Here is a 24,693-nt window from a genome sequence, read left to right on the forward strand (position 1 = left end):
GAAGTGTTCATCAAAAGATAAGGGTACTCCCAGGTTTATGTGCGAGGAGTATACAGAGAAAAAGACCATTGTACCCCTACCCTTACCACCCATCTATGCCTGATTTAGCAAGAGGAGCAGGGGAAAACAGTACAAGAAAAGCATCTCCATTTTCCTGTAAGCCTGAAGACTTGTGGCTGGAATTGAACAGGAGGGAGGGATTGATGAAGGACACAAACATACTCCAAGTGGGACAGAGCTCGCTGGGGTGGGGGGTAGTGCCCAGTTCTTGGCTGGGAGAGCTGCCTCTGGCCAGTGAGACATGGCCTGCAGCCAAGCTCCCAGAACCTGGCCCCTTTTTATCCCCCAGGAATAAAGCCTATTTCCCCCAACCCCCTGATGGTGACTTGGCTTGGTCTTTGTCCCTGGGTGGGGAGGGGAGGCCGAACCCCCATGGAGGGAGGAGGAATCTGAGGCAGCTGAGCCCTGTGTGTCAGCACTGGATTCTTAGTCTGCACTGGAGGGCCCCTCTTGGCCCAGTCTCTCTTGCCTCATCAGTCGAGATGAGGGAGAGAGCCAGGTGGGCTCAGCTTCACAACCAGCTGGAGACCCAGAAGACATAGGTATCACAGAAATCGAATGCTGTTTTCTGACTTCTCCCTTAGAATTCCATCAACTTCAATTCCCCCAAATCATGACTGACTTTTACTGAGAAGTTACTCTGGGCCACACACTTTTATGTGGAATTACATGAATTAAATGATTTAATCCTCACAATGATTCTAAGAATAGATGCTACTACTATCCCCATTTTATAGATGAGAAAATTGAGATCCTGAGAGGTTGAGTTACTAGTCTAAGGTCACACAGTTTTGAGATGAATGACTGAAATTGGAACCCAGCAATCTAGCCTCTAGGGAGCTGGTGAGTATAACCAGCTGGTAGGAGCTGGCTTGGGGACACGGAAGCCCAAGTTCAGGAGTCAGATTTGGAAGGCACTGAGTATCCTGTTAGCTGTCCTGAATCTCTGCTGCCAGGGTCCCCTCATCTGACCTAGGGCAGACATAGTCCTAGCCCTTCTACAAGCAGCACCAACTTCTCTGTGTTAATGGGAAGGTGGGATGACTCACGCCCTCTCCTTTCCCTATTTTATCGAACTCCTATCTTCTCAACAACAAAAAATTCCATCAGTTTGAAACATCAACTATGACAGCAATTGTAATGTTCCATCCCTTGATCCTTATCAAGGTTGTGACCTGTACTTTTTCAGCACTGTAGTCAGTGAGTGTGTGTGTTAGTCACTCAGTCAAGTCCCACCAGGTTCCTTTGTCCATAGGATTTTCCAGGCAAGAATACTGGAGTGGGTAGCCTATCCCTTCCCTAGGGGATCTTCTCAACCTGGGATTGAACCTGGGTCTCCTGCTTTGCAGGCAGATTCTCTACTGTCTGAGCGACCAGGGAAGCCCCTGTAGTCAGCAAGAACATACAATCTTCTGTGAATTTTTTTGTTTGTTTGTTTGTGAATTTTTAAAATTTAACATTACATTGTACTTCATTTCCCTGCATCCTCTTAGTCATCATTTTAATTATTTAGTCCCTCTTGTGTTAAATTTTATGATATAAAATAACTTATTGTTCAAGCGGTAACCCTTTCCCCAACTCTGTTTATTGAGTTACACTCCCTTCTCCCTTGTGCTCAAACATCTATATTAAATCCTTATGTGTGATTGGGTCTGTTTCTGGACTCTCTTCTGTCCCACTGATTTCAATGTCTATTTTGGTGCCACACCACACTGTTTCCGTTTAGTTGCTCTATAACAAAAAGTTTGAACATCTAGTCAAAATTGCTCTTGTTTAGAAAGTTATCTGATATATTCACCTATTTACTCTTTCATGTGAAACTTGAAATAATTTTTTTCTGAGGTCAAGAAAATTTCTAGGGTGATTTTGATTAGTAAATCCAGTCTGTAAATTTTCTTGGGGAATATTGATATTTTTACACTGCTCAGCATCTTCACCAAGGAAGATGTTATGTTCTGCTGCTTGTCTGTGTCATAGTCAGCAATTTGAATTTGTTATTGTTCTGCTGCTAAGTCATGTCTGACTCTTTGTGAACCCATGGACTGCAGCGTGTCAGGCTTCTCTGTCTTCTACTATCTCCTGGAATTTGCACAAACTCATGTCTATTGAATCGATGATGCTATCTAACCATCTCATCCTCTGCCACCCCCATCTCCTTTTCCCTTCAATCTTTCCCAATGAGTTGGCTCTTTTCATCAGGTGGCCCAAGTATTGGAGTTGCAGCATCAGTGCTTCCAATGAAAATTCAGGGTTGATTTCATTGAGGATTGACTGGCTGTATACTATTCCTTTGTGCTGATGTTCCCTGGCTGGTTTAATCATTTCCCTAGTGTAGGGCATTTGGGTTGTTTCCAAGGCTGAGCCACTGTGAATAGTGATGTTATAAACATCTGTGTACAAATCGCTTTTTTATTTTCTTGGGCATGTGATCCCCAAAGTGGGATTATCTGATCAAAGGATAAACGGTATCATGGTTTTTGTTACATAACCCAGGGAGGACAGGACCAATTTACAGCGCCACCAGCAACATATAAAGAAATGTCTACTTTTCCCTTAAAAAAACCTCGAGCAGCTTGAACACTTAAAAGGGTAACTTGTTCCTAAGGTAAACAAACCACAGACAAAAGAGGGAGTCTGAGCGCAGGGTTCTGAAGAGAGCCGATCCTGCAGCCAAAGAGGCAGGTTGTGCCTGGCCCATGGCTGCCATGCCGCCTATGATTCCTTCTCAGACCCTCATGCCGCCTATGATTCCTTCTCAGATTCCCCATCAGCATGTGAGCCTGGCTTTATTTACTTAGCTTATGTTTGTATAGTACTTGTTATGTGTCAGATCGTACTCTAAGCGCTTTACAAATATTAAGTCATTTACTTCTCATAATAAGCTCATAAGGGAGATTCTATTATTATTATCATGTCCATTTTACAGAGGAGGAAACCAAGTCATAGAGAAGTTAGCTGTAGGTGACATAGTTAGTAGGATTTGAACTCAGGCCATCTGGCATTAGATTCTTAAACTGTGCACTGCATCCTTGATGAGAAACAGGCATTTCAGCTTGTAGCTGCCCTTCTTTTTCTGGGTCCTGCAGGAAAGGAAGACCCTGAATCTTCCTGTCCTGGGTTTCAGGCCATTTTACACTGGCCTTGTAATTACTTCCTTCTCATGTACAGCCATCATCTGTTGGATCTTGCATGCGCCAGCCACTGGGCTTAGTACTTTAATGTCTTTTCGTCTCTTTTAATCTTCACTACAATCACACAAGGAAAGCAGCATACCTTTATTTAATAGAGGAGGAAACTAAGGATCAGAGAGGTTAAGTATGTCTCTCAGGACCACACAGCTACTAGAGTGAACTACTAGAGCAGGAGAATTTGAATCAATGCCTTTGATCTTTCCATTATACTTGACTCCTTGAAACCCCACTCTTTACCCTAGTCCATTTCTTTTTGCCCTGATTGGTGTTCTTGAAACACACCGAAGTGGAAACCAACCCCATTGGTGTAGCCTTGCTGCTCTTCCTGGCCACAGTCAGTCCTGGCACCACCAAAGCCCAAGCAGCCACCCCCAAGGGAAATGCCATTTTTACCTTGTGCTTTTTGGAACTTAGAGGCCCCAATAGCTCCTTTCCTTTCCTGTTTTGAAGTCCACGCCCCTTTGGCTTTACCCACTGGCTCCTACTTCCTGCTTCAGGATCTTCTGCTGGTTTACAGAGCACAGGTGATGGGCAGGTTCTGATTCCAAGGAGCAGACCACACCCCTCCCCTCAGATCCTGCTCCTCCTCCAAGTTCTCTAGGATGACTCAGAGCCCAGGGACCTTCCGGGGAGTGGTTTTCGTCCATCCGGTCGCACAACTGTTCCAGCCCCAAACATGCTGCGCACACATTACACAGGTGTATATGGAATTCCCAACAGGAATAAAATATGGCAATTCCCTGGCAAACTCTGGAAGATTCGGTGGCAGCATAAACTGCGATAACCACGCTTGGCATGTTGAGTGGATGTATATTTGTGTGTGTGTCCTTTGCTGTGAACAGACCAATGTGTGTGGTTGGATACATCTCTGAGTGCATGCTTTTTGGGTGGGAGATAGCAGGGATGCATGTGTGCATAGGTGAACCCAGGGCTTTCATGACAGCCTGAACCCAGGGCTTCCATGACAGCCTGATGTCTTAAACTCAAAGGTTTGTGTTTGTGTTTTTGAGAGTGAACATCTATACATACCCCTGAATTTGTGTGTGCATTTGTACACACAGGTGTACAAAGTGGGCAAAAGGTCTGGTGAGGAAGATTTCCTGTACCAAGAACACTAAGAAAAGAAGCAGCGGGGAGGCGGTACAGGAGGGGTAGGGTGGACAGAAAGGGAAAAGAGGAAAGACAATCAAGCCTGATGCTTTGTAACCAAATGAGGGGATGCTGTGGGAAGTCCGAAGTGCTCCAGATTCAGGCCGATTTGCAGAATTCAGGGAAGTCACTTGTAGCCCAGGGCAGGAATGGCAGGTCAGAGTTGGTGATAAGTGTGTGCTGGTCTGGCCAGGAGTAACCCTAGTTTTAAGGGGACTGGAGAATACAGTTAAGCATGACTACACTCCCTCATCCTTCAGACCCCGGGCCCACAGACCTAATGGCCTTTTGAGGTAAAGACTATTAGGCCTTGGTGGAGAGGTTGGGGGAGAGAAGAGAGGCTCCAGGAGGCCTAGGAGGAGGTCTTGCCAGCTCCCCTCACCCTTCTACCTTCTCCAAAGGCAAAGGAACCGCCTTCTTCCAGAAGCTGCTCAATGGTTTCGGTTTCGGTTTCGGTTTCGCTGACTTCAGAGGGATGGTGGAGGAGGGAGAAAGGAGAGGAGGCCTCTGAGGTGGGGAAACTTATGCTGAGCCTGCAGGCTGCCCAGCCCCTCCCTGGTTCCTCATTACTGAGGTCCTCAGGCATGAAATGTCTTTTTAGTTGAAGGCCAAGAAGAATCCAGGGCTGTGTTAATGACCAGCCTGTACCAGGACAAGGCCTGAAGCAACGGGCTGCCTCTCTGTTCTATTTTATCTATCTATTTATTGGCTGTGTTGGGCCTTAGCTGCCACATGTGGAGTCTTCATTGAGGTGCACAGGCTTCTCTCTAGTTGTGGCACACAGGCTCCAGAGCATGTGTGCTCACTAGTTGCAGCACACTGACTCAGTTGTCCTGTGGCCGGTGGGATCCTAGTTCCCTGACCAGGGATCAAACCCCTGCCCTGGAAGGCAGATTCTTAACCACTGGACCACCAGGGAAGCCCCAGGTTTGCCTCACCTGAAATCCTGTCCACACTTTTCTGCTGTGTTGATGTTCTATTTTTCCAGAACTTAACTCTAATGCCTTGGTCGTGCCCTCTCAGTTGGACTCTGAAGAAGCCTCAAGAGTAGGGGAGTTAGGGAGGCAAGGAAAAGGCATCTAGTATGTCTGAGGAGTTCACCTGCTGGGTCCAGGAAACTGAGGAGGGCTTGACAAATATTCAGTTTCAATGACTCCCAGACCCATAGAGATGACAAACATTTCACGTAAGTGTCAATGCAATAAGAAAGATGGTAAGGCAGAGATACACTGGATGAATCAGGACACTTACAGTGTTTCATCTTTATACTGACTTTGACAGTAGCTTGTTGAAATTGAAGGCAGAGTCCACTGTGCCTAAAAAAAAAGCATGGGCCAGAGAAGTTCATGAATCTGTTCCAATTCACATTTGTAAAGCAGTGCAGATGAGACTTCAATCCACGCCTCCGTGACTCCAAGTGAATAACAACAACGGAAAAGGTAATTTTTAAAATACACATACTATCCATCCCACGAGGGCCTCATGAATTATACCTGGAGAACGTCATGGGAGCCAGAACTTCAAAGTAGGACTGGAAATTTCCTTTCCTTTTACTATTATTATTTTCAGTGGGGGAGATGGGTGTTGTCAGAGCGTAGCACCCAACAGTTGGGCGCAAGCAGGAAGGTGAGAGGATATTTATCTCTTTTAACATTTATTAAAAAGGCTAACAGTAGCTAGCAACTGGGGGAGTTGATGGAGTGGAAAGTAAATTAAGGGCCTTGAATGGTGGGGATGAGGGGTTTTGACTTCCCCATAGACAACAGTAAGAGGTTCCTAAGCCAGGGAAGAACATGCCCTGGACACCCTTTGTGTATTCTGTCACTCAGTTGTATCCGACTCTTTGCGACCCCATGCACCTGCCAGGCCCCTCTGTCCATGGGATTCTTCAGGCAAGAATACTGGAGTAGATTGCCATTTCCTCCTCCAGGGGATTTTCCTGATCCAGGGATCGAACCTGTGTCTCCTGCATTGGCAGGAAGGTTCTTTACCATTAATGCCACCTGGAAAATTTTGAACACCCTTTATGGGGAGAGAATTGGGCTCTTCCAACAGTGTGGAGTCAGAGGAGAGGGGTGGGGTGCCAGCTGGGACCAAACTTGCTGATAAAGAAATTAAGTGGAAGAAATGAGGGTGTCAAATGAGGTTCCTGGCTTGTGGGTAGATGTGAGACTGCCTCCAGACAAGGAGAGCTCCAAGCCAGGAGGCCTGGAGAGCAGGATGGTCTTGGTATCCCAGGGAGAGGGGCAGACTGGCAGAGCCCCCAAGCGCGGGCAACCAGGCTGCGGCCATTCTTACCAAGCATGGCAGGCAGCCCCCGCGCTCTGAGCCTCAAGCCTCATTGAGAGGTTATTAATAGGGAGTTTGTCTAGTGTCAGAGCGTAGACATAAATGGCATTAGCATTACCCCATAATCTTATTTAGTAAATGCTCATGCCGCTCCGTCTTCTGTAATTGCATTGGGAAGATGCAATATTTATGAAAGGGGAGAAGGGGACGTCACTGCTCATCTTGGTGCTGCAGTAAAAGTCCCGGGAAACGGCGTGGGCTGCTGAGGCCTGGCCTCGGGCTGTGGGAGTGGGCAGTGTGGGTGCCTAGGTCTCTCAAGGTGGCCCACCCTGGGCCCCCACCTCCACCATCTCTCCCTAGCCTCAGGCAGCAGGGCAGGGGGCTGTGAACAGAGGCGACAGTCACCAACCCCCTTAGGGGCACTCCTGTGAAAGGTCCTGGTCGCTGCCCTGCTGGACACACTGAAACTTCTGCTGGGCCCAAGGCTCCCAGATTTGGCTCCCCCCACCCCTAGTTGAATACCCAGGAACTCTACCTTCACTGCATAGCCTCAGGGAATGTCAAAGCTCAGCGGGCAGCAGTGGAAGGCAGCAGTAGGTGGGAGTCCTGGCTGGGGTGGGGGTCCTGGCTGCAACAGTCTCAGGGGCAGTGTTGGCCACTGGATGATCCCCAACACCAGCTGCAGACCTAGGTTCCCAGGGCAGTGGCTCTCCTCTGCTTTCCTTGGGTCCCATGGCTCAATTCCTAGGATACACACACCCCCAACATTTGGGGCAAACCCCAGATCTCCTATTTCTGGGTGGAGGAGGCAAGGGTGCAAACTTGTCCCAGAGGGACTTGGAAGCATGGCCATTGCCCCCACCCCTGAACATCCAGTCTCCACAGCTCTTGAGCTCACAAGACAAGGAAGTCTCGCTGGTGTTGGAGCACCCGTGGATGAGTGTGTGCCAGTGCTGGGGGGCAAGCTGGGACCCTGCCCACTGTACAGTTGAGGGGCAGGAGGCATGGGGCAGTTTAGGACAGACAGAGACCTGATTCCAGCCCCAGGAGTCCCAGGCCTAGAGCAGGAGCTATTTCTCAGGTACCTGTGGGGAGGGCACTGAGAGTCAGACCTCACAGGCTGCATGTGGGTACTGGATCAGCCAAGATGTAGAGCATGTCAGGGTAGGAGAAAAGCTGAACAAAAAGATGCCCATGCTTGGAAAGGGTTGTCCAGAAAGATGGGGGAGGGTAGCAGAAGTGCAGGTTCAGAAACTACACTGTCAGTTCTGCTGGTGGGGACTCTGGCCGGTCTCTCATCCCCGGGTGAGGCTCCCTGGAAATCTAGGAGGAGAGGAAGGCAGATCCCTAGGCAGGTGCTTCCAGATGGGGCCTTGGGGTCTGCGTGGCTCCCAGAAGTGGGGGCTGGGTGTCCTTACACACCCCACTCACACCTCACTCACACACAACTCCACACTCTACCCTTAAACCCCCCCACACAGGGCCAGCACTGCACCTACCTGGCAGTGAGGGGCTCACAGCTATCCCTGCTCTTGCGCACCTGGGGTGGGCTGCAACCCTCCACCCACTCATTCACCCCACACCCACGCAGACTGCACACAGCTCCCTCACTGAGGCATCCAATTGGTCTCATTTCCAGCAGCAGGTTCCCCTTCCTCCCTCCCTCCCTCTCGGGCCCTCACTTTGAGGCGGAAGGGGCACAGAGGAAGGCAGCTGAGCACGGGAGAAGAGTGGCGGAGGAGGGCCGGGGCCACTCCCTGTGTCTGCTCCCTCGCCGCCATCCCATTCATCACAGCGTCGCAGTCCAGTTGGGAATCCTGGCACCCAGCGCCCCACGTAGCCCGCGGGACAATGGGATTATTTCCAGGGGGAGAGGCTGCCTGGGGCAGGGGCTCAGGCGGGGGTGCCTCCCTCCCTCAATCCGTCCCTTGGCACCCAACAAGCGCCTGCGGCGGCTGGGGCGGGTGGCAGAGCGGACACGGGTGGCGCGGGTGGCAGGGCCTGGCCAGCCTAATTCAATTAGCTGGGTCGCCGCCGCCTGCCCGCAACTCTGGGCCCTCTGGGGCTCAGCTTCGGGCAGCTGCTCTTCGAGCGCAGAGCCCATGCATATGGATACAGTCCCTCCCGCTTCGACGTGGCTCCCCCAACCCCGTTGCCGGCACCTGCGGCTCCGTACACCGCCCTCCCTGAGAGAGGGCGACCTCGGCCTCCCCGCAAAAGTTGGAAAACAGTTGGCTGCTGGTGGGCCCAAAATGGTCCGCCTGAGGGGGTGCGGTGAAGGGAGGGAGGTGGGTCTTATCTGAGCAGGAGGGTCTGAGAGGAAGAGAGTGTACCTGTAGGTTTGTAGTCTCTCTGCGGACTGGCGTCCGTGTGACCTGTGGAGTTGTGTGCACGAAGGGAGAGATTTGGTTTGGTTTTGAATCTGTGCGAAGTGTGTCCTGTGTCTGTGGGCACCTGAATACGAATGGGAGAAGGAGGCTTTGTGAGCATCTGCAGCACAGCGCACAGGAGTGTCTGCGTTTTGTGCGTGAGGGTGAGTGTGAGTCTGTGAGTCTGGGCACCAGAGGGTGTTGTGTCTGCGCCAAGGAGTTATATGGAAAGCCTCCGGTGGTGGGCGTTCGATGTTTGTCTGTACGTAACCATCGGTGTATATGTGGCGGTCCATGTGCAGTCAGGACAGTGTGGAACGCATCACCCTACCTCTGCCACCACCAGCACCAGCGCCAACAGTGGGAGCAGCTGGGTCTTCCAGGTCGAATTCATACCCCCCTTACCCCGCCCCGTGTTTTTCTGCTGGAGGAAGAGCTTGGAGAGTTAACTTCAAACCTCAACTCCAACTCAATTCATTTAATTGGAGGACGCTTCCCAAACCACCAGGCTGGCACGGAGGCTACAGCCGGGGCGGTCAGACCCTCTCAGTGATGGCAGGCTTCTAGCCGGCCAGGTTTTCCTCTGCCGGAGCACCGTGGCGGGCTCCACAGATGCATGCAGCTTCTGACAACGTGCCCTGAGCACCCTCAGAATTCCCAGACCTGTTCCTGCCAAGGCAGCCTGAGCTCCTAGGGGCGACCATGAGACCTTCAACTGGCCTCCTGTCCACAGTTGGCAGCTCCCCCGCAGGGAGTCTGGGTTTTCAGGGGCTTGAAGGTCTCCATCCGCTCTTCTTCTGAGGCCAACTCTCTGCTCCAGGAGTGGACAGGAATTGTGGCAATGAGTCTGGGTAGATCTGGTCATGGTGGTCCACAGAGCCTGCCAGCCCTGCGCAGGGAGGAGGTTCGTAGAAGGCGGTGGTGGTCCTCAGACTGCTGACCTGCAGGGGGCTTATGCCTTCTCTGCTCTGACTCCCTCCTGGGGACCTCGGCTGAGGGCCTGGCTAAGGGGATGCCCTCTGCCAAAGGAAATTCCTCAGATCCAGAGGGATTCACCTCGTCAATGAATAGGTACAAGGGCAGAGGCCAAAGGTAAGGGAGGCTGGCATGTTCCCGTGGCCCTGGGCCCTAGTTATTGGGGTCCACTGGTGGGAAACCCTCCTAGGCTGTGCCTATGGAGCCTTCCCATCAGGCAATGGCAGGGCCACAAATATCTGTCTTCCCCTGAATTTTCTCTCACACCACCTTTACCCCCATACCACCCTTTCCTCCTGAGAGCAGAGAGCATGGAAGACACACCTAGTCAAAGGCATCATTGCTGGATGGTGAGACCTCAGGGTCTCTGGGCTTTCCTTGGGATGGATTTGGTCAGAGAGAGTTGAGGCCCTAGCTCACTGCCTAGAGGTGATGGGGCCAACAGCTTCTTTTTGGTCAGAAGCTGAGAGGGGGGAGTCTAGAGGGGAAGGCCTGAACATAAGGACCCCATGACTCAAGGAGGCACTTTGGGTTGGGGGTAGGAAGAGGAGAAAGGTGCTCACCCCTAAATCAAGTGACAGCTGAGACTGTCTAACATCAGGGAAGGTCTGTCCTCTGTCCCTCTGTCTTTGACCCACTCGGGATTCCTCCACTGATGGGGAAATGTGTGCCTGTCCTTCCATGCTGGAGAGGTCCTTGGGCCTCACTCTGTAAGGACTGGGTGGGGGCACCTGGGGCTGACCCTGGACAACCCCCACTCCCTGCCCTGAAAAATCATTGAATCATGTGACTGGAACCAGCCTGACCTGCTTGATCCCTCCTCCTCCATCCTAGGTTCCCAAAGACAACACCTCCTCCTCAACCCCCTCACCCCCAGGTTCCTCAGAGGTGAAGTGCCCTTCATTGGGTTTCTAAATCTCTGAGTCACCAGCCTCACCTGCGTCCTTCATGGATGGTGACATTTTCTGCCCCCTTCCTGAGGCAGGGAAGCAAGGCAGAAGGGACACCTTTGGTATTGGGAATCCAGCCCCCAACCCCCATGGTCTGCTTTATGTTACATGTCCCTTTGCAAGTCCCCAGCCTGTTCCATCCTTTCCCTTCAAAACGCCTATAGGGCATACCCTGTCTCCTGCCACCCTCACCCACAGGCCAACACATGGCTATTTCCCTGACAATTACACTAGAAATAAGAAGCCCCTTCCACAGATGCACACAAACCATCAGCAGCACACATCACTGTTATACTCACACTATCACACAGTTGCTGGAGTATAGTCTTGCCCTATCAGATGTGCCCATTATAGAACAGTTACAGAAACACATTCTTATCCTGTTACAGAAAACACATTTACCTGCCTTCTCACTGACATCCAGCCTCACACAGACAAATCCAGTTGTAAAAACGACCTAGACACCTTTCCTCTCTTACAGCACCCTTACTGACGTGTTTTTCTTGCAGCCTAATAGGGTACTATCCCAACAGTCTAACACTGATACATAATAGACAATACATATTTGTTGGATAAATTAACAAATTAGTCCTGAAAGACATGCCCGGTGTGTCTGCACAGCTCCCCTCACTGTCATGCACTTTCACACCCGCTTTCCCCTTGTGGATGCAGTTCCACAAACACAAAGTAATTAAGTTATCACAAACACCCATAAGCTGAAGGACAACCCCTGGCCCAGGGGTCTCTCCCAGAGCAGGGAGGGAGCCGGGTGGGATCCAGAGAGGCCTCTGCCTATGGCTGAGCCCTCCCTTTTCTCCTCCCCCTGCCCCAGCCTCGTCCCAGCTGCTCTTCTTTTAATTGGAGGTACTTATTATCCTGCAGGCAATGGGAGGGGATCTGGGATGGCGCTGGGGTTGGGGGTGGTGTTACCAGGGGGCCTAAGGGCTCAAAGGTACCTAGATGTGTGCAGGGTACTCCTGCAAAGCATGGACCACCTCTGCCAAGTTTGGTGTTGAGAAAGCAGCTCGTAATGAATGCAGTCAGAAAAGCAGCATTTGAGTCCAGTCTCTGCCTCGTTCCAGGTTTCAATGAGTCAGTTTTCTCATCTGTAAAATGGAAAGAATAAAAGCCACATCACAGGACTATTGAAAGATGAGATGGGATAACTGTGACTGCAGATGCCTAGGACATCACCTGTGCTTTATGGGTCCCCTTCCTAAAAGGATTATTCTGCAAGGTATGGAAAAGCGCTGTGGAAACACTGAAGCTGCACTGACTATAAGCTCTGTGTGAGTCTCCTCCTCCATTTCGGAAAACTTGCCAAGCTGTAGCATGGTGCTCAGGTAACACTGGGAGGTGTGGTGGGGGGCAAAGCCCAGTGAATCCTCACCCTTTTGTTTCTAGGCAGAGATGGGACTGACAGAATAACCCTGGGCCCTCAGCAACTATCTCAGCGGGGGACAAAGGCTGAAGTTAAAGTGGACTCAAAAACTCCAGATGTGGGGAGACCAGCACCTCAGAACTAGATTGGGATAAAAGTTGATTCATAGTAGGAGAGGTGAGTGGGAAGCACTGAAGCCATCAGACAGGCAGGCACCTGTGAGGGCAGGGGAACGTTAGGACGTCCTTGGGTTTCTGGGTTTTGATGAGTCAGTCTTAGTGGGATACTAGGCAGCTGTGACCTCTGCCACCCTTGGGCTGGGTCAGCAAGGGTAAAGTCTCCTCCCAGGTACCTTGGACAACTTGTGCCAGACCTGAGGAGGTAAGTGAGGCAGATGTCCAAAGAGCTGGAACAAGCAGGGTTGGAAAGTCAAAGGGGCTGTAAAGTCCATCTGGACGGAGAAGAAAGGAGAGAGAAGAAAAGAAGAGTGTTAGAAACACTCAAGGGATTTCCAGCACAGACCAGAGAGTGGCAAAGAGGAGTTGTTCCAGTGGTAACCTAGAAAGACAGGGTTTTCATTGTGGCAGGCAGAACTGTGTTTAGACCCAAATGTGACTTCTTGACCAAAAGGAGGAAGGCAACTGGGACCCAGCCTCATAGGAAGCTGAAGCTCCCTCTGCATCATTTTCAGCCTCATACAGAGAAAACAGTTCAGATCTGGGGGTCCTGATCAATCCTCGTATGTCTGTGGGACTTTGGGAAAGTTTGTTCATCTCAAGCCTCAGTTTTTGTTTCCTTTTCTAATAAATGAGATATAATTTCCTATAATATCATACAGAATATCCTTTAACTCATACAATTCAGTGGTTTTTTAATTATATTCACAAAGTTGTGCAACCATTACCACCATTTAATTCTAGAATATTTCCATCTCTACAAATAGAAATTTTGTATGCATTTGCAGCCAATTCCTACTCTCCCCACCCCACCAATCCCAGCTCCACTAATCTACTTTCTGTCTCCATGGATTTGCCTATTTTGGATGGTTCATATAAATGGAATCATATAACATGTTGCCTTTTGTGCCTGGCCTCTTTCACTCAATGTTTTGGAGGACTGTCCATATTGTAGCAGGAATTCCTTTTTATGGCTGAATAATATTATGTGGTACGGATATACCACATTTAATTTATCCATTCATCAGATGATGGATATCTGAGTTTTTTCCACACTTTGGCCATTATGAATAATACTGCTATGAACATTCATTCCATTTTCTTAATTATTTAAAACTGAGGATGTTGCTATTAATTTCACAAGATTGTTGTGAGTCTTAAATGAGATCAGTGCCTGGCACACCAGTTTCTCAGCAAAATATTTATGTTTATCTCTGCTTTAGTTCCCTCAAGATAAGAGACAAGAGACTCATCCAGGTTCAGACAACTTCCAAAGTAAGTTCTGGAACCTCCTGTGTAGAGGTGTAGTATGCCTGACTCGGAGGGTGGAGAGGAGAGAACTGGCCAGGGAATAGAGCTTAATGTTTACAAACGACCACCAGCTTCATACTTGGCTTTGTCTTGAGGGGCCTTTGTCCACCTGCCTGGAGCCCAAGCAAGGTTTTTCCCATAGAAATGTGCCACCAACCAGCAGCCAGCTTTCCAGGCCACCCCATAAAAGCAAATTGAACCCCGCTCCTCCATCTTGATCAAGTCATTTAGCCTTGCTGAAATGTGGTTTCCTTGAATCCATAAAATGGGAATAATCCTTGTCTTGAAGAGTTGGTGTAGAGTTTATACCCTACATAACACTTTCCACCATCTGGCTTATTATATTTGCTTCTTTGTTTACGCTCTCACTCATGCTGTGGAATATAAGCTCCATGAGGACAGGAACTTTGTTGCGTTCACTGCTGTTTTCCCAGTGCCAAGAACAGTGACTGACACATAGTAGATACTCAATAAAATATGTGTTGAATAAAGAGGTTCTTTCATTCATTATTTACCCAAGATGAGTATATTTCATGCACTCCACAGGGAGGAACAGAGATGAGGAAACCATTCCCTGCCTCCATGGAGCTCTCTTCAGGTTACAGTAACACATATGGTCAAAGCAAGTAGATTGCAATGAGACTTGTTAAGTAGAATGTGAGGCACTGCATTCTAGCATCTTGTCTGATAGATAGCCCCTCCCTGAAGACCTGTTGAATCTGAACTAGACCAGAAATAGATCCCAAGTGATCCAACCTGTGCCCTTACTAGGGCTTGGCTCCTAGGAGGAAGCAGATATTTCTCTACTAGAGAGGAGAAAGAGAGGAAGCAGAAAAAGGGAGTTTCCTTCTTCTCTCCTGGGCTCTAAGCCAGTCAGCCACAGGCAAAACTTTGAAAAGGCCTAAATTTGTCCTAGCTGTACTTCCCTGATCGTGGTCCCACCATACCCAGCCTCCCACTGCCTTAAGCCCCTAGGCCTCCCTTCCAAGATTCCAAAAGTAAGAAAATAATTCCTTCCCCTTGCTACAATCCAAAGGTTTCTTGCTTGGAATAATGAGCCCTGGTGAAAGCAATCTGATTGAATTCATTCGCATACTGTGGAAACTGCTTCTTGGGACTTCTATTTAAAAGGAAAGGGGGTATCTTGGGCACCTCCGCAGCAGGCCCCAAGCCAATTCCTCTGACTTGTGACTGCCTTTCAGGAAGCTTCCCTTCCTCAGTTTCTCTAAATAGCTGAGGTGGCATTGCTGCTGACTTTTTCAACAACATATAGCCACTGTTCATAGGCCCGTGTTTTAAAAGACAATCCTGAACTCACCTTCCTGTCTGGGAGGCATACCCGGGGGGAGCAGACAGCCTTCTACCTTCTAACAAGCCAGACGAAGTTGGGAGTGAATCCTCTGGTTGACAGACTGGTGCTTCCCGGCTGAGCCCCTGGGGAGGTTCTTCAGTAGCTCTGGGTGCCCCTTCCCCAGAGGCCTGGTGGGCGAGCTCCTCTGGCCCAATTCTAAGCGAGGGGGTGGCTCCCGTCCGGCGGGGAAGAGGGCCCTGACCACCACCTCCTTGGGGCCATCTGCCTATCCGTCTCTGGGAATGCCAGCCTCCTCTTCTCTTTCTCCTTTGAAGCCTCTGCTTCGCCTCTTCTCTCTCTTTCTGAACTACTTCTCCGCGCTTCGGCCTCAGTCGCTCAGTCTCTGGCTCCTGCATCTGTCTCCGCTCCAGGCTTTCCTCTCGCCTTCTCCGCCCCTCCCCCGCGCTGTCATTCACCCCGCTCCTCTCCGCTCACAGCCAATGGAGAGACCCGGCCGAAACTGAGAGGCTAGCTCGCACCGGGCTTTTTCGCCTGGTGATTGATGTCCCAGAGTCAACAGCGAGCGAGCAGCCGGTGAGGGGAAGGAGCCGCCGGAGAGGGGAAGAATACGGCGCCCCCTCTCTCCTTCCCCTCCCCCCCCCCCCACTTTAGCCCTTCTGCGCACTTCGCCTCCAAGTCTCCACGCAGCCAGGAGCCGCTGCCGCCTCCGCGCCGCCGTGCGCTGTCCCCGAGCCAAACACAGCGAGTGCCACCGCCCAGGCCCCCCCTGCGGGGCCGGGGTCGGGGGCCAGCATGGAGCACCTGGGTCCTCACCATCTCCACCCGGGCCACGCGGAGCCCATCAGCTTTGGCATCGACCAGATCCTCAACAGCCCAGACCAGGGCGGCTGCATGGGGCCCTCCTCGCGCCTCCAGGACGGAGAATACGGCCTTGGCTGTTTGGTTGGAGGCGCCTACCCTTACGGCGGCGGGGGCCCCGCAGCCGGGCCGGGGGCCGGGGGCGCGGGGGCCTATAGCGCTGGAGGCCCGAGTGGCCCCGGTGGCCCGGCGGGCGGCGGCGGCGGCGCCTGCAGCATGGGCCCGCTGGCCGGCTCCTACAACGTGAACATGGCCTTGGCGGGCGGCCCCGGTCCCGGTGGCGGCGGCGGCGGCGGCGGGGGTGGTGGCGGCGGCGGGGGCGCGCTGAGTGCTGCAGGGGTGATCCGAGTGCCTGCGCACAGGCCGCTAGCTGGAACGGTGGCCCATCCTCAACCTCTGGCTACCGGTTTACCCACCGTGCCCTCTGTGCCTGCCGTGCCGGGCGTCAACAACCTCACCGGCCTCACCTTCCCCTGGATGGAGAGTAACCGCAGATACACAAAGGACAGGTTCACAGGTGAGTCCGGCCCGCGCGCGCCCCGCCTGGCCGCGGCCCCGGCTCTCCTCTACCCCTCCTCTGCCCCGGGGCTCCCCGCAGTCCCCTCTGCGCGCCCGGCCGCCCGGCTCCTCTGGGTGCTTCCCCCAAGTTCAGCCGTCCGCCGCCTCTCTTGCGGAATCGACTCGCTGGAAGAGTTCTCCCAGCCTGGGCCCCTCTCCGTCTCTCCCACAGGATCCCTACTCTGAGAAGTTCTCCCTGACCCCCTCTCGGAGTCCCTGGGCCCGGTCGGGGGAGGGAAGGGGTTGTAGCTTCGGGACTACCTTCCACCAGCATTTGTGGCTCGGGGATCTTGGAGAAAGGGGCGCGATGTGAACAAACTATTTCTTCCGTCCTGGCAGACGTTGTCTGGCAGAGGCGGCGAACCCCACAATCAGACTCAAGGGAAACAGGTTTCCCACCTTCCTTCCCTACACACACACACACTCACTTCGCGCTCCGAGATCCAGTGTCCGTCGCGCTGCCAGACCGGGTAGAGGCTGTGAGCCGGAGTTAAGCCGCAGAGCTGGCCGGCCTTTCTTCCCGGACTGCGGGCCCCGTCCGGGTCAGTGGCAGCGACTAGGCTGAGCCACCCGCTTCATTTTCGTTCTGTCCCGGCTCGGCGTCCTCCGCTCTGGGCCCAGCCTCGTTTTCTCCGGCGTGAATAATGCACCGGCCAGACCCGTGATCGATCGGTAGCCGAAAGAACCCTTGGGACGATAACGCATTCGGCGGCGGCCGTCTGCCCTCTTCTCCGCTGCCTGCTCTGCGCCTTGCTTCAGCTCGCCTCGGCTCCCTCCGCTCCTGCTTCCGCTCACGGCACTCAGCTTTTGCTCCTGCGCGGGTCCTTTTCCACGCCGCCTCACTTCTCGCCGCCCCTAGCGTTCCCTGGATGCGAGACTGCGATCTTCCCGCCAGGCCAGGCCCCCAAGTCCGCTGGGAAACAATCCTGAGTTGAGCCTGGGTTCCTGGCGGGGCCTTAGAGAGAGAGGAAGCAGGAGGCACAGGCAGCTGCCTAGATCGACCACGACGTGGGATTCCCGTGGGGCTCGGGCTCCAGGGCCCAACGGTAGAAGGGGAATAGGCAGTTAAGAGCTAGACCCTGGGCTAGGCTCGTGTTCCCGCCTTGAAACCTCGGCCTAGATTCTGGGTCAGTGGCAAAGAAGGGTTGGGGAAAGCAGAAGATCCATTCTGCTCTGGGCCTCAAGAAGGGCCCCTGTGCCCCAGCTGAAGTACTCTAAGTCCTGGGGAGGCAGGGCCTAGTGCCCCGTCCTACTCCCCCCAACCAAAGGGCCCTGATGGAGCACCACCACCCCCAGCCTGGAACCACTGGGAACCCACTGGTGGAAAGGTACTCCACACAGCGTCCCCTAACCTTGCTTCAGCCCTAAAGAAGGCTCTGAAGGAGTTTATGGCTGTCACCTTATGCATCTGCCTCTGTGCCTGTGCCTGTCGCCTGTGTGTCAGCTTGTCTGGGTCTATAGATCTCGAATTTGTCCCCTGTTGTATGTGATGTGCATGTTGGTGTGTGATGTGTGATCCTCAGGTCAGGATCCAGGATTCCTGGCCTTGACCAAGGATGGTCTCTTACTGTTGAGCAGCTTCTCTGAGGCTGGAGGCCTGGGGCTATAGGGGAAATGCGACCTTTAGCTCGCCTCAACGTGTCCCTCAAAAAGGCTGCATCTGCGTCTGATTGGGCACATGGGAGCCCAGGGTTAGGGAGTCCTCTGTGGTGGCAGAGGCGTCGGCCTGGCGGGCCGCTGGGTGGGGGGCCATTTCAGGCCACAGGCTTGGAGCTGAGGGCTGACAGGAGGACCACAGCCCTGCTTTCGGGGTCTAGCCTCTGGGCTCGCTGACTCGCGGGGTGTCGGGCCTGGGACGCCTCCTGACGCTCTGCCGCTTGCCTCTGCCGTCTGTCTGTCTCTCCCGCTCCAGTGGCCCTCTCACCCTTCACTGTAACACGCCGTATAGGTCACCCCTATCAGAATCGGACGCCCCCCAAGAAGAAGAAGCCGCGCACGTCCTTCACGCGCCTGCAGATCTGCGAGCTGGAGAAGCGCTTCCACCGCCAGAAGTACCTGGCCTCGGCCGAGCGCGCCGCCCTGGCCAAGGCGCTCAAAATGACCGACGCGCAGGTCAAAACCTGGTTCCAGAACCGGCGGACAAAGTGGAGGTGAGCTGGCAGGGCGTGGGCAGCACAGTTTCTGGCTCCAGGCCTCTCCTGGGGAGTTCACACTCCCTCGATCCCTGCCTTCCGATGGTTCTGGTTCGGAGGAGCGGATCGCTCTGCTAGGCTCGCGGGGAGTGTGAAGCAACCGTGGCCGAAGAGCCCCCGCTGCTTTGCTTTCTGGCCGTTACATTCAATGCGGTTGTAGACGCGGCTGGTCTCTGCCGCTGCTTGGGGGATACGTCTGGATTTAAGCACAGTCTACGCCTTCCGGGCTTCCGAGATCAGCGAGTCCTGAGGGACTTTTTGTTTGCACAAACTTACGGGTACAGAGATGCCTTTTCTATCCTGACCGGAGGCAGAATAGCATGCTCCCTGTTTCTGCGCCCCAGCCGGGGCTCCTGCTAGAGCGCCTGGGGCCCCAGACCGCGAGCCTGGGCCCTGCTGTCTCTCTCCTCCCTAGACGCCTGGCCTGGGCGCAGCGGGTACCCCACCCGGTAAGGGGAAAATCAATCTGCGCCGCCTGCGGCGGGGTTTCCGAGGGTCCCACTGAAAGGGGGATCAATCAGGAGCAGATGGGTATGTGTAAGAGAGAAACATTTTCTCTGATCCCGTCACACACCCACAGCTACATTCGTTTCCCCCACAAGCAGGCGCTTTCTCCGGTTGAACCCTTTTGCACCCCTGCATCCTCCCGCACATTTGGCCCGCGTGCTGGGTTCCACACACGCTGGGAGTTTCTTGCTAGCTCAGGTCTGAGGCGGGAGAGCAAGAGTCTGGGCGAAGTCCCCGGCGCCGGTCAGGGAGGGCCTGGGCCCGGAGGAAGGAATTGGAGTTTCCTCTTTTTCTGAATGAAGGCGAGGAATCTGCCTGAGATTCCGCCACCGTGGCCACAAAGGAAGCCACTGCCCCGAGAGTCTGCTCCCCCCTCCCCACATTCCTGCTGCTGGGGAAGGGGTGGAGGACGCAGCTCAGACCACTGGAAAGCTAGGGAGGGAGCAAGGACTGGAGCGGGGAGAGGGGAACGCACTCGGGTTCCCAACGCCATCCAGATCGGAGGCTACAGCCTAGGGGAGGGAGTCAGGCAAGCCCTGGGGGGGGGGGCACAGAGAAAAATAGTATAGCAGGCTTAGAGAAACTGATACACAAAGTGGGGGGCAAAGATAAAGACCCCACCCAGGGAGAAAATAAAACACAGAGAGGGTGGACTTCCCTGGCGGTGAAGTCTTATGTATAATAAAGAAAAGCAATAGATGACTGAAACCTTTATTTTCGTTTCAAATAAATTCCCTTAAATTCTGAGAGAAGGAAGGAGGTGGGGTGAGAGGAAAACCAGAGAAAAAGACACAAAGCCTAAAGGAAGAGAAATAGTTTGAAATTCAGGGAAGAACGGGCAGACAGAGACAGAAAGAGCGAAAAGGCAAGAAGGGGCGGCGAGAAGAAGGTCGGCGTCCGCTGCTGGGAGAGGCCCTCTCGCTGGCTTCGCTCGCCTTCATCGATCGCCTACAAATTGCTTCTGGAGGCCCCGGGGACTCCCATTAGGTCTGTCCACCTTAGAGACAGACGTTTGATCTCAGTTGACGGGGTGGAGGGGAGGCATTAAATGGAATAAGTGAGTCATCGCCTCCCTGGACCGCCTCGGAGGAAGCCAGTCGGTCCGGCGGGAATCCCGGCCGGCACAGGGCTTGGCGCAGGAGGTCGGGAGCCTGGGAGAGGTTCGCTGAGAGAAAGGGGGTGAAGAGGTCCATCATGGCAGCTCACATCCACTGGTCCCTGCCTCTGCCCTGGACTGATGGGAAGGGTGAGACCGCTCAGACTTGGGAAGGTTCCTGGTCTTCCTCGGGTCTGGGGAGAAGCAAAATGCCATCCTAGCTCAGCTTGTGCCGTCCAAGGCCAGTGAGGGTGTGGGCCCTGCCTGGAGCCAGAGAGCCCCAACTGCTTGGGCCTAGCGGATCTCCCTACAGCTCCCCCAGAGTACCCCCTATCTACTTTTGTGGTTTCCAGTCCTTGTCGGAGTCAGAACCCTCAAGATAGGGGAGTGCTTTCAAGGGCCCCCAGCTGAATTGGGGGCCTCGAAGCGGAGCTGCGCTCTCCCAGGCGGTCTCCCGGGAGCGCACCCGAAGCGTGGGTAACGGTTTGTCCCCGGTGCAGGCGGCAGACCGCGGAGGAGCGTGAGGCCGAGAGGCAGCAGGCAAACCGCATCCTCCTGCAGCTGCAGCAGGAGGCCTTCCAGAAGAGCCTGGCTCAGCCGCTGCCCGCGGACCCGCTGTGCGTGCACAACTCCTCGCTCTTCGCCCTGCAGAACCTGCAGCCGTGGTCTGACGACTCGACCAAGATCACCAGCGTCACGTCCGTGGCGTCGGCCTGCGAGTGAGCCTATCTGCTACTCTCTGAGAGACCCGAGACCCGGGCCCAGTCAAGGGGTCTCGAGGCCCCCGAGAGCCGGGACTCAAGCCCGCCCTCCGCCGCAGACTGCACGCCTCCGGGGATCGCGGCGCCCCTCCGCACCGGCCCGCGCGCTCGCGCCGGCGCCGTTCTCTTTTGGGTGGAAAAGAAGAGGAGAGTGCGCAGGAAAGGGACGCGCCGCCGTCTCCCAGATGCCTACGCGGTCCCGCGCCTGCCGGAACTCTTGAGAGTCCTCCGTCTGAGTCTATTTTATTTTATTCTGATTTTTAACGTGGGACTGAGAGAGACAGAAGAGGTGGTGGAAGAAGAGCTGGTGGGGTCCCTAGAGGACAGCATGAGCTGTCATTTGAACTTGCCCTGGGGAGACCCTTTCTCTGTTCTCCACTCCCCGTAGTAGCCGGCCCACACGGACGTGATTTCACTGTCCCTCCTGGTGTCTCCCCACAGTCACGCACAGGGGCCCTATGGCGGAGTGTCTTGCACACACAGGGTCATAGCCTTCACCCCCTTGGCCCTTACGATCAGGGGTGGCCCGGAGTCATTCTGAACAGCATGGCACTTCTCACCAATACAAGGCCACAGCCACACTGTGACACACCATCGCACACACAACAGCCACAACAGCGTCACTTGGCCTGCCAGACCCCTATCACACACCCTAACCGCACCCAGGTACGCACAGGCAGGTTTCCACACAAAAAGCCTATTTCTCCAGATCCTGTTCGTAGGGGGGGTTTAAGTTATGCACTTATAAGGTGTTTTCTGTGTAACCTTTTTATAAAGTGCTTGTGTAATTTATGTGGAAAAAAAATAATAAAACCCTCCGAATTCGGAGTCAAGGCTGCCTGCTCCTTGCTGAGCCCAGCACCTTGCAGCTACTTGGGTCTGGTGTGAGCTGGTGCAGCCAGGGCAGCCCCTTGTACTTAAGTTTGAAGGACATCTTGGGGTCAGGATCTGTCAGGTTCTGGAGAGAGGAAAGGAAGAGAAGGAGAAATGAAGAGAAGGCAGCACTAAGAAAAGTTGGGAGAGCCAGTGTCTTCTGGGACAGTTAGTGCTCAAGATTTGTCTTTGGGAGTGAGAGTTATGTGTGTGCACTGTGTGTTTGTGATGGTGTGGGCAATCAGGATGTTATACTGACAATGAATGTTTGTATAGTAAGTGTTCAAGTGTGTAATTTTGTATGCAGTTGTGTGTGCTTATTTTGCTTAAGTTGTGAATCAAAACTACCATTATATATACAGACTTGTATTGGTATGTGTGTGATCATGTGTTAATGTGGCTTTTTGGGTAGTTGTATAATCACCCACCAACATCCGTGATTGTTAGTGAATCAGGTGCTAATATTTGTGAGAGTACATATTAGCTTCTCCTTATTAATCTATTTTTGTGTTAAATGTATGAATGTTTATGGTTGTATACCATCTATAACTGATTGTATGTAATCACGTGTTAGAGGTGTATTTCATTGTATGAGTGATACTTGTCTAGGATTGTATATAATTGGGGGAGTGAATTAATGGGGAGTATGGATCACTGTGAATGACACGTCTCTGTGGTGAGTGTGTATGGTACTGTGTGAGGGGGTATAATTGTACACTGCTGGGGTACATGATGGTGGGGTATGCAGATCCATTGTAGGGGTATACACATCTGCTAGGAGTTTGGGGTTCTAGGACCTTACCCAGCAAGCTGCAGAGATTGGAGCATTCTATGAGTAATCGAACCAGTATCTTCTGTGGTGCTTGAAGCAAGACTTGCCAGCTCCCACACTAGCCTGGCCTAGGAGGGATCTGAAAAACTGACTTCACGGTGGGACCTTCAGGGAGCCCCCCCCCCCCACCCAGACCACTCTAGCCAGGACAGCAGCCACAGTACACAACACTCCCCATAACATTTAGTCCCCCACCTACCAGACCAATGTCAGGATATACAAAACTGACTTAAGCCTGTTTTCTGGAAGAAGCTAGGTGGTAGAGGCTTTGGGAAACATGCCATCCTGGGGTAGTGGACTGGGGACATAGGTTGCTCTTTCTTTAGGGTGGAAGAGTGAGAGAACTTTGTGGCTAAAAACTGTTCGTGTAGGCAGAGCAGTCTGTGTGCACCCAGACTGGGGTTGAGGGCAGGAGAGTTATGGAAACCATCAGAGCCCTCATCCTGGGATCCAGAGGAAAGCCTAGACTTTCCTCTAGGCTCTGCCATATCACAGGATAAAGTACAACAACCTCCAACCCAAAGAGGCCCAGGAGGAAATTTGACTGAGTGGGGAAGGGGCACAGCTTGTCCACCCCTATCTGTGCTCCTCTTCAAGCAGGATCTGGGCAGGAGAGGAGGATTCTGAGTCCAAAGGACTTCCAAGGTGGAGGGGCTACCCCAAACCCAGACCCACCGAGTGACCAGGCCAGACCCTGACAGTGTGTGGGTTGAGGGGAGAAAGTTCTGGTCTTAAAGCCAGGTCTGCAGTGGGCCTCCTGCCTGTGCCGGTGGCGGAGCCATCCAGTACCGGGCCAAGCGAAATCGAAATCCGGAAATGGCCTCCTGGAACAGCAGAATTCTGCTCCTCCTACCTGGGTAGGTCTGGCTCTCCCTCCCCTCTTGCTGAGACTGGAGCTGCCCAGCCCAAACCATTTTCATTTGGTGCGATCTCTCTAACATTTGCGTCTTTAAGAGGCACCTTCAGGGCCTGCCGGTTGCTGTATTCCAGAGTTGCTGACCCCAGGGGAGACTGGGGCCTTCCTCCTACCTCTTGACTCCTGGGACCCTTCAGGCTGGGCCCCCCGGGGCTCCTGGATATTTTCTCGCCACAGACTGTCTAGCCGAGGCAGGAACGGGGAGTGGCTGTCCGGCTCAAACTCAACCCCCAAACAGACTCCCGAGAACCCCGACTCTTCACCAGCACGCCCTCACCCCTGCTCTGGCGAGACATAGCAGGCAAAATCAGGCATAACACACCTCCTGCCCCAAATACCTCCTACGTCCCCCGGTCTTCACCAACAGCTGGGGTCACACTCAAAACGGCGCGGGGCCAGGCCCCTCAGCCCCTCGGCTCTCGGACCCTGTCCAGCTTACTCGGGCCTCTCGGAGAACTGGGCTTCCGCACACCGGAATCCCGGGCGCCCATCGCGGGAGGCTACCCGACTCCCCTCCCCTCCGCGCTCCAGCTCCCGCTCGCAGTTTCCGGGGCTCCCAGGCCGCCCCGGTCGCGCGCTCTCCCGGGGCCCCTCCCACGCGCTAGGGACCCTGGGCGAGGCGTCCCAGGGGTGTGGGCACACTCCCCGGGGTACTGGGGCCCTCGGCACTGAAGGACGGCGCGCGACTCCCCTCTCTCGGTCGGGAATTCGTTGGGACCGAATCTCGGTGAATCCCGCGTCGGCCGAGGGCCGCGGCGAGGACAGGCCGGGATGGCGGCGGGGCCCGCACACCCCATCGTCCCAAGGGGACGTGGGCTGGAAGGGAGGGGGGCTGCCAGGGTCACAATCAGGGCCAACTACCCGCCACACAAAGAAAGCTCACAACTCCGATCTGCCGCCGCTCCTGCAGGCAAGGGCCTGTCTCTGTTCAGAAACA

At 53.6% G+C, this 24,693-nt stretch overlaps 1 protein-coding gene across 1 annotated transcript; it reads left to right on the plus strand.

The window, feature by feature from the left end:
- The first annotated feature begins 15,831 nt into the window (after positions 1–15,831).
- TLX1 (T cell leukemia homeobox 1) lies at positions 15,832–21,868 on the plus strand. Its single transcript, XM_065920077.1, has 3 exons — positions 15,832–16,538; positions 18,528–18,729; positions 20,875–21,868. The coding sequence occupies exons 1-3, from the start codon at positions 15,956–15,958 to the stop codon at positions 21,095–21,097; spliced, it is 1,008 nt and encodes a 335-aa protein (XP_065776149.1). The 5' UTR covers positions 15,832–15,955; the 3' UTR covers positions 21,098–21,868.
- Positions 21,869–24,693: the final 2,825 nt, after the last annotated feature.

This window comes from Muntiacus reevesi, chromosome 2 (genome assembly GCF_963930625.1).
Source record: "Muntiacus reevesi chromosome 2, mMunRee1.1, whole genome shotgun sequence".
Taxonomy (NCBI): Eukaryota; Metazoa; Chordata; class Mammalia; order Artiodactyla; family Cervidae; genus Muntiacus; species Muntiacus reevesi.